The sequence below is a fragment of the Bombus terrestris genome, chromosome 13, assembly GCF_910591885.1.
Source record: "Bombus terrestris chromosome 13, iyBomTerr1.2, whole genome shotgun sequence".
NCBI classification, from domain to species: Eukaryota; Metazoa; Arthropoda; class Insecta; order Hymenoptera; family Apidae; genus Bombus; species Bombus terrestris.
The window spans coordinates 11,711,350-11,726,667 of record NC_063281.1 but is presented as its reverse complement, the minus strand read 5'-3'; the positions used below and the strand labels follow the sequence as shown (position 1 = coordinate 11,726,667).

At 38.7% G+C, this 15,318-nt stretch overlaps 3 protein-coding genes across 5 annotated transcripts in view; 2 read left to right on the top strand and 1 right to left on the bottom strand.

Moving 5' to 3' along the window:
• Nucleotides 1-57: 57 nt before the first annotated feature.
• On the top strand, nt 58-2,328 carry LOC100643625 (pyridoxine/pyridoxamine 5'-phosphate oxidase). Of its 2 annotated transcripts, none has more exons than XM_020866097.2 (6): nt 58-309; nt 724-872; nt 1,035-1,158; nt 1,233-1,307; nt 1,849-2,051; nt 2,121-2,328. In XM_020866097.2, exons 1-6 carry the CDS (start codon nt 202-204, stop codon nt 2,248-2,250), a joined length of 789 nt encoding a protein of 262 aa, XP_020721756.2. In that variant the 5' UTR covers nt 58-201; the 3' UTR covers nt 2,251-2,328. The 2 variants fall into 2 exon arrangements, with proteins under 2 accessions (XP_020721756.2, XP_003400180.2); XM_003400132.4 differs by having other exon boundaries at nt 140-309; nt 1,035-1,134.
• A 555-nt stretch (nt 2,329-2,883) lies between these two features.
• LOC100643742 (CAD protein) overlaps nt 2,884-15,318 on the top strand; it is a 22,881-nt gene continuing 10,446 nt past the window's right edge. Inside the window, exons 1-13 of one of the 2 annotated variants that reach the window (XR_007226122.1) lie at nt 2,884-3,150; nt 3,817-3,955; nt 4,153-4,438; nt 4,795-5,111; nt 5,531-6,101; nt 6,216-6,449; nt 6,743-7,387; nt 7,527-8,079; nt 8,421-8,796; nt 9,088-9,514; nt 9,640-9,838; nt 10,190-10,341; nt 10,419-10,523. Coding sequence is in view for 1 of the 2 variants with exons in the window: in XM_003400133.4 (XP_003400181.1) it covers nt 3,030-3,150; nt 3,817-3,955; nt 4,153-4,438; nt 4,795-5,111; nt 5,531-6,101; nt 6,216-6,449; nt 6,743-7,387; nt 7,527-8,079; nt 8,421-8,796; nt 9,088-9,514; nt 9,640-9,838; nt 10,190-10,341; nt 10,419-10,523 (4,125 nt within the window). In the remaining variant the exon portion in view is untranslated. The remainder of the gene's footprint in view (nt 3,151-3,816; nt 3,956-4,152; nt 4,439-4,794; nt 5,112-5,530; nt 6,102-6,215; nt 6,450-6,742; nt 7,388-7,526; nt 8,080-8,420; nt 8,797-9,087; nt 9,515-9,639; nt 9,839-10,189; nt 10,342-10,418; nt 10,524-15,318) is intronic. The other variant, XM_003400133.4, reaches the window with a different exon arrangement.
• LOC105666401 overlaps nt 11,714-15,318 on the bottom strand; it is a 4,913-nt gene continuing 1,308 nt past the window's right edge. The window contains exons 2-4 of the mRNA XM_020866325.2: nt 14,839-15,143; nt 12,981-14,758; nt 11,714-12,620 (exon numbers count right to left, since the gene is read on the bottom strand). Coding sequence (XP_020721984.2) covers nt 12,006-12,620; nt 12,981-14,758; nt 14,839-15,143 — 2,698 coding nt within the window. The 3' untranslated portion in view covers nt 11,714-12,005. The remainder of the gene's footprint in view (nt 12,621-12,980; nt 14,759-14,838; nt 15,144-15,318) is intronic.

Genomic DNA, 15,318 nt, shown 5'->3' with positions numbered 1-15,318 from the left:
TTCTGTTTAATTACGTTCTTGATCGTTATTATTATATAAGACGATTTGCCTGAAGCTCAGATTTGTCGTGGATTGTCGATGGTGAATGCGCATGGTTGATATGTAAGGTTTCTATATCTATCTTCGGTGGTGTTACGAAGAAACTTGTGCGCAGAGTCAAGGTAGGGATAGTGGGAGGTTTTAAGTAGAGTTGCTGAGTAAATGCTCTTCAGTTGCATGGCAAACATTGGTCCAGTGAATACGTTGTTACGACGGGCAATAGCGCGTATACAGATTGGAATTAACCGGCTCGGTGGCATTAGAAATATGGTAAGGAAAACGCAAAGAAAACGGTTTTTCCAGCTTTTGCTTTGCTTCCGACTGCGAATAACATTACATAACCTACAGAGGCATTTTCTCCCTAAGGTTTTAGAGGGTGTCGTATTTCAAACGAGTTACGAGTCACGTTTCAATTGGATTTATTTTATTTTTGTTATAAACATATACTGAAACAATATCTTTCGGGCAATGATAGCACACATGACAAATTAACTGTGCTCATCGGTACTTTTCTATCGCGATATCTAACATCAGATTGTAGTACTACTGTCAAATTGCAGATAAAATGCAAATCATTCTATTTATATTTTAAGTTTGAAAAACGAGTCAATCGTTGAGTCGTTGATTCGAGTGGCTGATGTTTTATCATAATTGAGACCTTTGCGAGAATCGTTGTTTGCTAAGGAATCGAAGAAAGGGTCGGATCTTTCGGACGTGGCAAAAATCGAGGAGTTGGTCGATCACCCGGTTGAGTTGTTCAGAATTTGGCGCGACGAGGCACGCAGATACGATGCAACGCTGGTGGACATTTGCTGTTTGTCCACCGTTTCGAAGTTAGTATTGACCATTTCGATCAATCCTTGATCATTCCTTTTTCCAAATTGTATCAGTATAGTCGTGATAGCTATATGTTGATATAGTGCTAGCGAAATTTTAAAATATTTTTATCAAATACAAAGTCGCACAAAATCTTCAATGAAACGTCTTTATTTTAGAGATTGTAAGGTGTCTGCGAGGAACATCGTTCTGCGAGAATTCGATAACGATGGTTTCGTAATTGTAACGGACAGTCGCAGCAAGAAAATCGACAATATAGTAAGCCTGCATGAAAATTTTACAGTTTCGCATCGATCATATCGCATCAAAGGGGTAACGATTTTTTTCTCACCACTGATTGAGTTTTGTCGTTTCAGAACAATGTTCCATACGCTGCCATGTGTTTCCTTTGGTATCATGTAAACGAACAGCAGCAAAAGATCATGAAACAAGTGAGCAAAAATCCGACCGTCGTCGTTTCCCTTTCGTCGTACTTTTCATTTTAATTAAAGCATTATGATCGTCGTTCCTTTTTACTATCATATGATTATATTTTCACGCTACGACGGGAAAAACTATATTCGCCTTGTGAAAATTGATGATTAGAGAGCCACGTGGAACTATTCCATAGCATGTACTAGAATATCGTTTACTGGAGAATATTATCTTGTTCAGTATTATTTCCGGAAGAATTCGTACGGAAAATATGTTTACGCATAGAATACAAAGATAACGTTGTTTTATATTTACCGCGGTGTTTATATTAGCATGCATCGGTGGTGCGTTTTGTAATTAGGTTGCGGATTTTCATGCATTTATGGGAAGACGCAACCCTTTAGAATATTTAACTTAAATTTGGAATACTTTCCCAAAATATACTTAACATTGAAAGAAATCTTTGCGCAGATTCCAGTTTTTTAATTACCTTCGTAAAACTGAGAATTTGCAGAAATATTTGCAGATTATTTATGAGTGATGCGATTGCGTTTATAGGTGAGAGTAGAAGGTACCATGAAGAGATTAGAGAGAGAAAGTTTCAAGCATCTATACGACAGAGAGCCATTGTTTTGCAAGATACGATCCCACGTATGCAATCAAGGACGCGATGTCGATTGGGAAGAACTGAAGCAGCGACACGATGAAATATTAGACTCGGTTCGTAGAGGGGAGAATGATTTGCCGATGCCGGATCATTTGTAAGTTTATCTAAATTGCACAAATACACAAGTTGATAAGGAATATTCAATATTTAAATGTTCTTCCAGCGTTGGATATAAACTCTTTCCGACGATGATGGAATTTTATTTCGGGAGGGATTATCTAATAGCTGATCGTATTTTATATCAGAAAAATGCATCGAACGATTCCTGGGAGAATCGTCATATAGCTGCATAATACATTACATCGATGACAACCACGATCTTTTTCTATTTGTTTTGTAATAAGATTTTAAAACAAGTATTTCAAATATTATGAAGTATTATTTCTAAAACCCAATCGCCATATATCCGATCCTTCTTCGACCAATTTCCCCCGATTATCGAGCGATCATAGCCGAGAAATGAATGAGGAATGAATTGACCGTAGTCTGCAAGGGATTGGTATAAAATACATAAAAGTACGTAAGCGCAATAAAGAATAAAAGTAGAAGGAAGAACAAATAAGATAAGTATATCTCTGTTAATTTTTTATATAACCATAATGTAACCGTAAAATCAAAAATCAACAAAACGAATGTAAGTACTCGTCGCGTTTTTCTCCTGTGATTTTCATATATGTATCATTAACCGAGTCCAAGGCGGAGAATTCTGCATGATACCGATGCATTTAGGCGCGCGTTTCAAATTCAAATCCGTTGAGGAGTTACAACATGGCGCTTGCTCTGATCGTAATATTCCTGAAATTAAAACCAATGTATCGGACTGATACAGATCACGTGATATGCGCGTAGAATCGTACGCGCAACAAGCGGGTGGACAGTTAGACACCTATCGGCTGGAAGCAGATTTTGTGGCGCTGCATGCAGGCCTTGACCAGGCTAAACGATCTCATACTCATGAGACATGACACTCCAATATCTGATACTCAACGTATAAAGCGTATCTACGACCCATAGTACGAGCAGTGTTCAGCGGGTCGAGAACACGCTCAGTACTCCGTGAAGAGTTTGAAAAATGTCTGAGCGTGCGACCGTTTCTGATCGTATATCTAAAACAGTCTATCTTTTACTCGAAGATGGTTCTGTCTTCGCGGGAAGACATTTCGGCGCGGAAAAACCGGTTGATGGTGAAGTAGGTGAGTGTCGGAACACGTGCTCGTCCATTGTATTGAATATGTAGCACGTGCACGATTCTTGTAACGATCGTTTCGACCGTCGTCGTCTTTTTCGTACTTTTCATACTTTTCATTTCATTATGATCGTCGTTCCTCTTTACTACCATGTGATTATGTTTTCACGCTTCGACGAGAAGAACGATATGCGCCTTGTGAAAATGGATGATTAAAGAGCCACGTGGGACTATTCCATAGCCTGTACTAGCTTATCGTCCGCTGGAGAACATTATCTTCGCACGTTCGGTATTAGTTCTGGAAGAATTCATACGGAAAATATGTTTACGCATAGAATACAAAGATAATGTTGTTTATATTTACTGTGGTGTCTATATTCGTATGTATTCTAAAAATTCTAGTTTCATCATATTAAAATTTGTGTGAATTCATTTCGTACGATGTATACTCGATTGCTTCTCTAAATATATTCGGCGATTTAAAATCATAGTCGTGTATGTTTACATTGGATTTTCGTATTTCAGTAGATCAAAATCGAAGATAAAAGCGCTGTCTCTAATTACACGGTTGTTTTTATCTGGTGTTTGTATAGTTGGGAAGTTACGGCTGGAATTTTTACAAGGGATATTGTATACGAAACGTGTACTGTCCACACTGATACATTTCTTACAGTGTTTCAGACTGGTATGGTGGGCTACCCAGAATCACTCACAGATCCTTCTTACCATGCTCAAATTTTAGTGCTGACGTATCCGATAATTGGAAATTATGGAGTATTTGACGACGAGGTGGACAACCATAAAATACCATAGTAAGAGTTTCAAAAGTAATAACAGCCAGTTAATAGCTCGAGCAAAAAATTTCGTTTGGAAATCCATTCGTTGAAAATCTGTTTACCTTTCGCGATTACCTTGATTTTTCTTCGATACTCTGTTATTGTTAGAAATATCTAAAAATAGATAAATTTCTTAGCATCGATGATCGTAATAAACATGTTTGCCATTACAGTTGGTTCGAATCTCATCGAATTTGGGCGGCTGCTCTGGTGGTCGGTGAGATATGCGAAACACCGAGCCACTGGCGGCAAACCAGGACGCTGTCCAAATGGATGAAGGAACAAAATATACCAGGCATATACGAAATCGATACCAGAGCTCTGACAAAGATTATTCGCGAGAAAGGCACTATATTAGGCAGAATCGTGTTCGATCCATTAGTTTCTAATCCCGTTGCTTCCTTGATTCCTCCGATAGCGGACCCGAACAATAGACATCTCGTCGCGGAAGTGGTCCAGGTACACAACAACACTATATATCCCTTCGAATTCGACGCTTTATTTCACTTCACCGTTTTTTATTTTAACGTACAAACCGTTTTTTCTATTTTTAATTTAAACGCGTATTCTAGTTTAGAATTTCTTTTTAATTAAAAATCGATGTTATGTCAGTTTTATGACACTTGATACGATCTCGATCATTTTTCATACGTGTAATTTTCAATGTACTTTAAAAAAAAAAAAACTATGAGATCTAATACGAACCATTTGAAATAAGGTATCGAACGCTGTTCAGACAGCAAAGGGTTAAACTTCAAAGTTATTCCGAGCCTTTGGTCTTCCGTTCAAATTGATTATCGATCATTGAATTTCAGCCTATACAAAGGACATACAATTCCGCTGGTTATCCTCGCATATGCGTAATAGATTGCGGTCTAAAGTACAATCAATTGAGATGCTTGATTAGTCGAGGTGCTCGCGTAGACGTTGTGCCATGGAATTACGATTTAAACAATGCCACTTACGACGGCTTGTTCCTTAGCAATGGACCAGGCGATCCGAGCAAGTGCGAAACAACGGTGGAAAGTATTCGATCCATCCTGAAATCCGACATACAAAAACCGATTTTTGGTATTTGCTTGGGCCATCAGTTGCTCTGCATCGCCGCCGGTTGCGTCACATATAAGATGAAGTATGTATTCTTCTGCTTGCCCCTAATTGCACGAGTGTGCGATTAGTATACCGTTTCAATTCTCGTCTTGGTGATCCTATTATTTTCTCAAAAGTAGCTAGCATACGCTAACAGGAAAACGATGTTATACTGACTTACGAGAGTATTTGAACACTTACCATACAAAACTTTTACGTACATACATTCATAATACATTCGTACAAGTGTATCATACTTTCATATAAAATGAATTTTTCTTCTATTTTTATTTACTCGAAGTACTATTCGGTTCAATAATAAATTTGTTTACTGGCTTAGACATGTTATTTATTCGTTATATAAATAGCTCTTTTAATAAAACGCGAGTGAATTCATTATATCTACTTAGTAATTCTATTTTGTGGAAAAATTCTTGTGTTACATACATTTGTTACATATAGTTACGGCAACCGTGGTCACAATCAACCAGTCACGCACCACGGAACCGGTCGTTGTTACATGACCTCGCAGAATCATGGATTTGCAGTCGATGCAAAACAATTACCAGATAATTGGGAGCCACTCTTCACCAATACCAACGACAATAGCAACGAAGGTGTCGTACATTCGACGCTTCCTTACTTTTCCGTTCAGTTTCATCCGGAGCACACTGCCGGTCCTCAAGATCTGGAATGCCTGTTCGATGTATTTTTGCAAGCCGTGATCGACAATGCCAGCGAAAGACAATCAATTTCTATGAAGGAAAGACTTATTAAAAAACTGAGATACAGTAGCAACAACATGATAGATTTACCTATACGACCGAAAAAAGTGTTGATCTTGGGATCGGGTGGTCTGAGTATCGGTCAAGCTGGTGAATTCGATTATTCCGGATCGCAAGCGATCAAGGCGTTACGCGAAGAATGCGTGCAGACGTTACTGATCAATCCAAATATAGCGACCGTGCAAACGTCAAAAGGCATGGCGGATAAGGTTTACTTTCTGCCGATTATACCGGAATACGTTGAACAGGTATATTGGTATAATTGAATCCTGAAGAATTCTAAAGAGCAGTCGCTTTTCTTTTCTGGCAAATTTTGATGAATTCGGAGTGGACGTAGAATTTTATGTCTTTGAATATTTCAGGTAATACAATCGGAGCGACCCGATGGTGTCCTCTTGACATTTGGTGGACAGACTGCTCTCAATTGTGGCGTTGAACTCGAGAAGAATGGAATATTTAAGAAATATAATATCAGAATTTTAGGAACGCCTATACAGTCGATCATAGAGACGGAAGATAGAAAGATCTTCGCAGAACGTATCGCGGAGATCAATGAAAATGTGGCGCCAAGTGCGGCGGTCTATTCTATCGAAGAGGTAAGAGAATCGCAAGTCTGACGATTAATTCGGATGTCAGGTGGCGGATCTGAATCGCGAGAACTCATCTTCGGCGATCTATACTTTCGGAAAATACAGATTCCTACACAGGCTATCGGTGCCTTTCGAAAGTACAATCTATTCGCTGAGTTTTGAAATTTCACAGTTTATTCGTTATCGATATTCAATTGATTATTCACTGAAAGGAGGATATTTATTGATTTTTCTGGAAATTGAAAAGTAATTATAACTATTATTATTTACGATACTATCACTATTATTATTTCAATCAGGCATTAGATGCAGCAGAAAAATTGGGCTACCCAGTAATGGCTAGAGCAGCGTTTTCTCTTGGAGGATTGGGTTCCGGTTTCGCGAACTCCAAGAAAGAACTACGAAACCTCGCGCAACAAGCGTTCGCTCATTCGACTCAAGTGATCATCGATAAATCATTGAAAGGCTGGAAAGAGGTGGAATACGAGGTCGTTCGGGATGCGTACGACAATTGTATCACTGTTTGCAACATGGAGAACGTAGATCCTCTTGGCATCCATACCGGAGAATCGATCGTAATCGCTCCGAGTCAAACACTGTCTAATATGGAATATAATATGCTTCGGACGACCGCTATCAATGTGATTAGACACTTTGGAATTGTCGGCGAATGCAACATTCAATACGCGCTGAATCCAAACACCAAGGAGTATTATATAATCGAAGTAAATGCCAGATTATCTCGTAGTTCGGCATTAGCGAGCAAAGCTACCGGTTATCCGTTGGCTTACGTAGCCGCAAAACTTGCTCTTGGTATTCGTTTGCCGGATATCCATAATTCCGTTACAGGAAAGACTACAGCTTGTTTCGAGCCTAGTTTAGATTATTGTGTGGTTAAAATACCGAGATGGGATCTGAGCAAATTTCAACGAGTCAGTACAAAGGTATACATATTAGACCAGTACATAAATTTGTACAATTTTCTTCTTTTTTTAATATAATTATTTAATGCAAGATGATGTTCGCAACTGAGCCCAACCATAGCATAAAAATTGTAAAACGACAAACTTAAAATGATTTTAGATTGGTAGCTCCATGAAAAGCGTGGGAGAAGTGATGGCGATCGGTCGCAAATTCGAAGAAGCTTTTCAGAAAGCGTTGAGGATGGTTGACGAGAACATCAATGGTTTCGACCCGTACGTGAAAAGTCCCAACGACGAAGAATTGGAAAAGCCAACTGATAAAAGAATGTTCGTCCTTGCAGCGTCCATAAAGGCTGGATATACGATCGATCGATTGTACGAACTTACAAAAATAGACAGGTGGTTTTTACACAAGATGAAAAATATTATCGATTATTATTTAGTATTGGAGAGTACAGATCATACAAAGTTATCGCACGAGGTTTTACTACGAGCGAAGCAAATTGGATTTTCCGATAAACAGATAGCGGCTGCGGTTAAGAGTTCGGAATTAGCAGTTAGAATACAAAGACAGGAGAGTAATATACGACCAATGGTCAAACAGATAGACACAGTTGCAGCGGAATGGCCAGCGACGACGAATTACCTTTATTTGACATATAATGGCACTACGCACGATGTAGAATTTCCTGGCGGATACACCATGGTTATAGGCAAGTAATGAAGAAACTTAATCAAAAAATGCACATGCAAAAAGACAGACTAAAATTCCTTTTCATGATCATAAGGAAATGTTGCGTTAACGTAGGATTGGCTCTTATTAAATTACTGATATAACGCTAATTTCTTACAAATAAATAGAAAGAACATAACAAACTTTTAATGCTATTAAATTATCTAGAATTATTTTTTTACTTGATTTTTTCCTTGTTTTATTAAAAATGACTTTTTTGGGAAGTAGAATTTATCTATTAACAAAGCAGTTCGAATGTCAAAAACAATTGGGGAATTGGGTATGTTTTTAATGAATAATCGTGAATAACATTTTCCTTAGGATCTGGAGTTTACAGAATCGGTAGTTCCGTAGAATTCGACTGGTGTGCCGTTAGTTGTTTGCGCGAATTACGAAACTTGGGAAGAAAGACGATCATGGTGAACTACAATCCGGAAACAGTTAGTACCGACTACGACATGAGCGATCGATTGTACTTCGAAGAAATATCGTTCGAAGTTGTGATGGATATTTACGATCACGAATGTCCAGAAGGAATAATTTTATCGATGGGCGGCCAATTGCCCAACAATATCGCTATGGATCTTCACAGACAACAAGCTAGAATTCTTGGCACTTCACCGGAATCTGTCGATGGAGCTGAAAATCGTTTCAAATTTTCTCGTATGTTGGATGGCATTGGAATTTCGCAACCCAGGTAAATCATTATTAATGCAACTTATGACGAATTATTTTTTTTTACGAAAATTATACAAAAATACACAGAATGCGTTTAGTTTAGAAATATGCATAGAGTAAACAAAGCATGTTATAATATTTAATCAATAAACCAAATCTCTATTTTAGGTCCTACATTTTTTGAAACCATGTTTTTTAAAATATAATTATCTGCGTAAAAGTCCGCGGTCTAATTATCGCATTTCTAATATTACTCGCACGTAGTCGTATATCAAAGTATTAATCTAATGTAAATATAATGATCGCTCAGGTGGAAGGAGCTGACCAACTTGAAGTCCGCGATCGAATTTTGCGAAGAAGTCGGCTATCCGTGTTTAGTGCGCCCTTCTTACGTATTGAGCGGTGCAGCTATGAACGTGGCCCATTCGCATAACGACCTCGAGTCGTATTTGAAAAGCGCCAGCGAAGTGAACAAGGAGCATCCAGTGGTTATATCAAAGTTTATTCTCGAAGCGAAGGAGATAGACGTCGATGCAGTTGCGTACGATGGAATTATTCTTTGCATGGCGGTATCAGAACACGTGGAGAACGCTGGTGTTCATTCGGGTGACGCTACTTTGGTCACACCACCTCAGGATATCAACGCAGAGACCTTGACGAAGATTAAAATGATGTCCAAGGCCATTGCCGCGTCTCTTGGCGTCACTGGTCCCTTTAACATGCAATTGATCGCAAAGGTAAATTTTTTGGAAAGAAGTTTCCAAATCAGAATGACGCGGCGATATTCATTCGGCGGTATTTATAGTCGATTCCTCGAAGTAATATTGAAATGTTGAGGAAGAAAAATAAATTTTGTCGACAGGACAACGAGCTGAAAGTCATCGAGTGCAACGTTAGAGTATCAAGATCTTTCCCGTTCGTGTCGAAAACACTGGATCATAATTTCGTAGCTATGGCCACGCGACTGATCGTCGGCGAGCCTGTGGATCCAGTGGACGTACTTGCTGGATGTGGCAAAGTCGGTGTAAAAGTGCCACAATTTTCTTTCTCGCGTCTTGCTGGTAAGCGCGTATCTTGCGACACGATGTCGTTTATGCCACGCTACGAACAAAGTATCTTGCCACGGTATATCGTTTCTGCAAGACTATACACGGAATATTTTGCGTTTATTCTTCGCTGTTTCCAATTGAATATCGTTTACTAGCTTTTGCCTAGATATTCTGTGTCTATATCGATTTATAGCCATCTTTTACTTTCTGAAATCCTTTTTTAAAAAATTATTTTTTCAATAAATGGTTTGTATTTTCTATATGCAACAAACCAAGTGAAAAAGCCTTATTGGATCCTGTGGCACGTTAAAATATTCTTTCTTAAAATATGAACCTGAAGAATAACGCTTTACGATTGTATAGGTGCCGACGTAATGTTAGGAGTTGAGATGGTATCCACAGGGGAAGTCGCCTGTTTCGGAGACAATCGGTACGAGGCTTACTTGAAGGGAATGATGAGTACCGGTTTTCATATACCACAGAAAGGCATCCTGCTCTCGATTGGAAGTTTCAAGGTATTTCATTCTGCCACGTAGAGATTTGATGATTATCAACGATTGGTGCAATGTCCCAGCATGGTTCTTGATTACAGCACAAAATGGAACTGTTACCCTCTGTTCGTAGTCTTCACAAGATGGGTTATAAATTATACGCCAGCATGGGGACCGCAGATTTCTACACAGAGCACGGAGTAGAGGTAATGAGTATTCTCTGTTAGAAACTTAAAATATATATTTAAATATTTACAGTTACAATTCATACGAACGTGTGTTAAGGTTGACTTAAAAGAATTTCCTAAAACTTAATATAATACTAACCGCTAATAGTTCGATACTTTCGTTAGAATTAATGCATACGTTGCGTCGCTTTAATCGTTTAATTCTAATGGCTTTAACGCAACTGTTGCGTGTCGACGAGATAACTGAGAAATATACAAAAGGAAGCGATAGATATGATCTACATCATTCCACATTGATCTACATTATTAATTATCTCTTATCTGATATCGTTAAATCGTTGAGAACTGTAAGAATTCGAAGAGTTAGATTACTTAACTTAGAAATTTGTAAGTTCATTTAAATTTGCTACTAATCTTATACAAAACTTATACAAAACATTACAATAATCTATAATCAAACGATACTATTCGAAGGTTAAAAGACAGTCATTCCTAATGACAAAAAATTATAATTACAAAAGTGGAACAGCTATATTTTAGCATTATTAAATGTCATTTTATCACGTTTGTCTTGCTATATTAGAAATCTCTTTATTAGAAAGGAATTTTAATTAATATTTGATTAACACTTCCGCCGTTACTAAAATTCTGCAAATATAAAAATTCTATTACATGTAACTTCTAGATTGTTTGAATGAATCACGGTCAGAAATATATAAATGACTACGTAGTATCATTGCACGATATTGCAATATCTGACGAAGACTAAAACTACATAGTTGCGTTAGTAATATTACCGAGACGATCGATGGACGCAACACATGCATAAAAAATAACAGCGTAAGTGTTAAACAAGTCGCCAATTGAATCCATTAATCTGGACGTGATCAATCATAATGTAACAAATAAGACGAATAGGCAGTGGGGAAAATTGGTGAACTCTAATTACAAAGTGTGTCCCAGGTTCTTTATCAGAAAACGTAGCTACCTTACTCTGTGAATAGAAATAAAAATACATCATATAAAATCATAAGCGATGATATTGCAAATCCCAATGATAAAATTCACTTTAGAATCTACTACTGTTTGTGCAATTATGTTGCTACGAACAAACTTATGAAAATAAGTGAACTGTTTCTTGAGAATTGAACGTTAATCGTGTGTACTTATGTAATGAAACTGAGAAATTGAGAAAAAAGTGTAGCTGATCAGTTTAACAACCGAGAGGTTCGTTTATTTGTTATAGTTGTACTTATACAATACACTAATACCATTTGGTTCAAAGAAACCTGGGATACCCTAAGTAAACTTTCCGTCCTCCAATTAGTCCAGATAAATGGAGTTCTACTTATGCGATTAATTTTTCTAGATAAGCAATTAAGAATCGCGTCCAATTATCTGTAAGTATAAATAACATTAAATAACAATAAATTACAGATTACTTGCAAAAGGTTGAGGAATTTATTAGGTAACGAAGGAATTAGTCGTGCATGTTCGCTTCTAAATGTACGTGGATTCACTTCCTGAAAGTTTTTGAAGACGAAGAGGCGGTTTGTTTGGTTTACGTTCATTGGTTTCCAATTTTGACACATGATTTTCGCTTATTGAACTTTGAGCGGCCACCTTATCATTCGTAACTTCTAAATTTAATTCGTTCGGCTCTTCGTAATGCCTTTCGTGAACGATTACTTTAACATCTTGAACATTAACTTGCTTTTGTGGCAATTTCAGGCTCGGCCTAGGAATTGGCTCGATGGTTTTCCGTCGAACTTGATTCGACGAATTTGATTCTTGCATGAAACGATTGTTTAACGATCCGACGTATATGGCGTTCTTTGGATTTCTCTCCGGAGTATCTGGAGGTTGATTTCCTGGCTCGGAAACAGCTACTTTCTTCCTGATAACTTTGATCTTGTCGCGATAAGCTAGCGCATCTTCCGTATATCTTTGACGCTCGAAAAGTAATATGGATAGCCTGTCCGCGTGATCAAGGTACACCTTTTTCTGTCGATATGCTTGGTACTGATCACATCGTTCGGCAATTTGGATGAAATGCCGTATGAAGAAGCCTAAAAGAATGCACAACCTCGGTCCCTCCAAGTCAGCGCAACGTGTCTGTAAAAAAATAGAGACAAATAGAGTAGTAGTTTTTCTATAATCCAGAGATCATCCTATATCATTGGCAGATAAGATTAAGTATTGCGGAACACAAATAACTGAATAGTATTGTTCCTTATCGAATATACAGCGAAAAATATTAATTACGTTGTTGGTCAAATCTTTTCAGAGAAATAAAGTCGTTGAGGTTGATCAATAACAATTTTGAGAAAAAAGGTATTTCGTGATATACATATGTACGACTCTCGAACACGGTACAACGAGAACGTACGTCCTCGAAATAAAATATGTCATTCGATGGCGAGTGTTTTAGATAAAAGCGTCGATAGAAACAGCTTATCAGAAAATAGATCTTACAGCGATTTCGATGATAGAGTCTGTGGCCTTGCGAGGGACAATTAACGACTTATTGGTGATCAACCTGATGGATGCGTTGTGTCCTTGTTCCCTCGCCATGTCCCAAAAGCCTCTTACATCGTATCTTTCATTCTGCTCGGTAGGATTCTCGTACGTTTGATATATCGGAACCGGAACGTGTTGAGTCAGTTTCGGATTAACCAACGTCAACGTGTCAGCCGTCAATATCTTCAGTAACATCTCATAGTCCAATCTCGGGAAGAAATCGTCACTGTATCGAATGTTTTCCATTGCATGAAAAACGTACATTATCGGATTCTCTGTGATGCGTTTCAATTGTTTCTGCGTGTGCAGCAAATGGTTAGAGGGTATCGTTTGAAAGAGATTCCTACTTTTGATGAAGTAATCGTTAAGCCTAGGTTCGCATTGACTAATGTTACTATACAGAGAATTCAGAAACATTAACAAACACTCTCCCAATCTACTATCTGGCCATTTCGATGGGTTCGCGTACTCTTCGATCATCCAAAATAATTTGTGCCTGATATGAGCAGTGGTTAGACCGAACATAGTATCAAAAATAGGTCTGAGGAAAGTCTTGTGAAGCATCAGAGCGATCAAATACACTTGTATTTGGGCCTGTGTCATGCAGGTTTCAAGGTATCTTTCGGCTGCAGGGAACGTGAGCTGCCATTGCAGATCCTCGAGGAGATTGATATTTCCACCCTCCGACACGAAGCCTTCCGGAACGACGTAGCATCCAAAGTCTTTAACCTTATCCACGTCGTTGTTATTTGGCCAGGTATGTCGTGTCCTCACCAGCCATTCTTCGGCGCAGTTAGGCCACTCCAACCAAATCGCAGGGATGATCTCGTATTGTTCCACTTTACTGTACTTCAACGTTTCGGCGATCATGATTTTGTCACAATAGAGTACGCACCCTCCTTGTTTGGTATTCTTCACGGATTCCTTATCAAAATTCAACGACTCTCCCAACCAATGTATAAACACCTTCATAAAGTGATTCATAAACTCGGTGCTGCTTATATAAAACAAATTATAGTTGTATCGGCTCAAGACCATTTTAATTCTTCGTTGTTTATGATCCAGCTTTTGCAACCTTTCTGCTTTCGGATCGTAGAGATTCCCATCGGACGTATACGTGATTTTCTTGAAACAACGACGCGGAAACTCTCCGTTCGTTATCCAACATTCGTCCAGCTCGTCGTAGCTAGAGCTCTGAGAGAATTGGGAGTTCCGACTCGGATTGCAACTGCTATCGCTGCTATATGCGTAATTGTCGGATCGATATCCAGAACTGTTGCTGCTCGTGGGATCTTGACTGTTAGGTCCTTGGATCTTTTGTCGCGGCTCTTGTTTTTCCCATCGACGACTCCCTCGGTTCAGTAATTCCTCCTTCGTCTGTGGTCTTTTGTTCGGACGTTTTCTTTCTTCCGCATCGGAGGACCCATTGTCGTAATCAGGCTCCTCTACGATTTTCCTACTACGATTGGAATGTAAAAAGCTTCCATTCCCGACTTCCTCGTCACACAGATTGGGCAAAGATCTCGAATGCTTGAAATTAGAGTTCTTAACCATCTCTGATTTAGATTTGCTAGAACTGATCGAGTGGACAGATAAATTTGATCGAGATTTTGGACTGTAGATGCTGTATAGTTCGTCGTCGTCCTCTGCTATCGATGTTAGGTCCACGTCGTCTTCTCTCGTTGCTTTCCTCGACGATGCAAAGTTGCGGAGAACCTGCAGTCGCACAGAACCTGCGACAATGTAAACGCAATTTGCTTACCCCTCGAGTATTTTACTTTATAACCAGACTACGCCACGTATCGTCACCTACCTTGTTGTTTCGTTGGTTTCAACAATATGTTATATACAGTTGCATTGTTCACGTTACTATAGTGCGACGGCGGATAGTTTTCTTCCACGATGTCAATGTTATTGTGAACCATGTAAATTCGAACCGGCTGCAAAGGTTCGATGGTTGGTCCAATAAAGTATTGTTGCATAGAAGTGAAACCGAGGTGATGCGCGATGTGCTCCTGAAGAATGTCTGGAAGCAGCACGTGCTTTTCAGGAGGCAAATGTTTGTTCATTTGCATCTCGCGCGACGATGCCATAATTTCCTTCACGTGCTTGATTTCTCTGAAAAACATCACTATGTATAAGATTTTATTTTCTGCTTAACCACTGATAAAATCGTATTATCACCGGTTAAAGTTATCGAGTTTGTCGTAATCGTGGCACCGATCGACGACTAAAGACTCGTTTATTTCTTCGATTATTCGGAAGAATATTTTTCCAACGTACACGCTACTGT

What these genes read in the sequence shown, in the direction of transcription:
- LOC100643625 (XM_020866097.2), top strand. Translation starts at nt 202, where the DNA reads ATGCTCTTCAGTTGCATGGCAAACATTGGTCCAGTGAATACGTTGTTA. An exon ending in TGTTTGTCCACCGTTTCGAA is followed by an intron (nt 873 to 1,034) that starts GTTAGTATTGAC and finishes TCTTTATTTTAG; the next exon opens with AGATTGTAAGGTGTCTGCGA. An exon ending in AGCAAAAGATCATGAAACAA is followed by an intron (nt 1,308 to 1,848) that starts GTGAGCAAAAAT and finishes TTGCGTTTATAG; the next exon opens with GTGAGAGTAGAAGGTACCAT.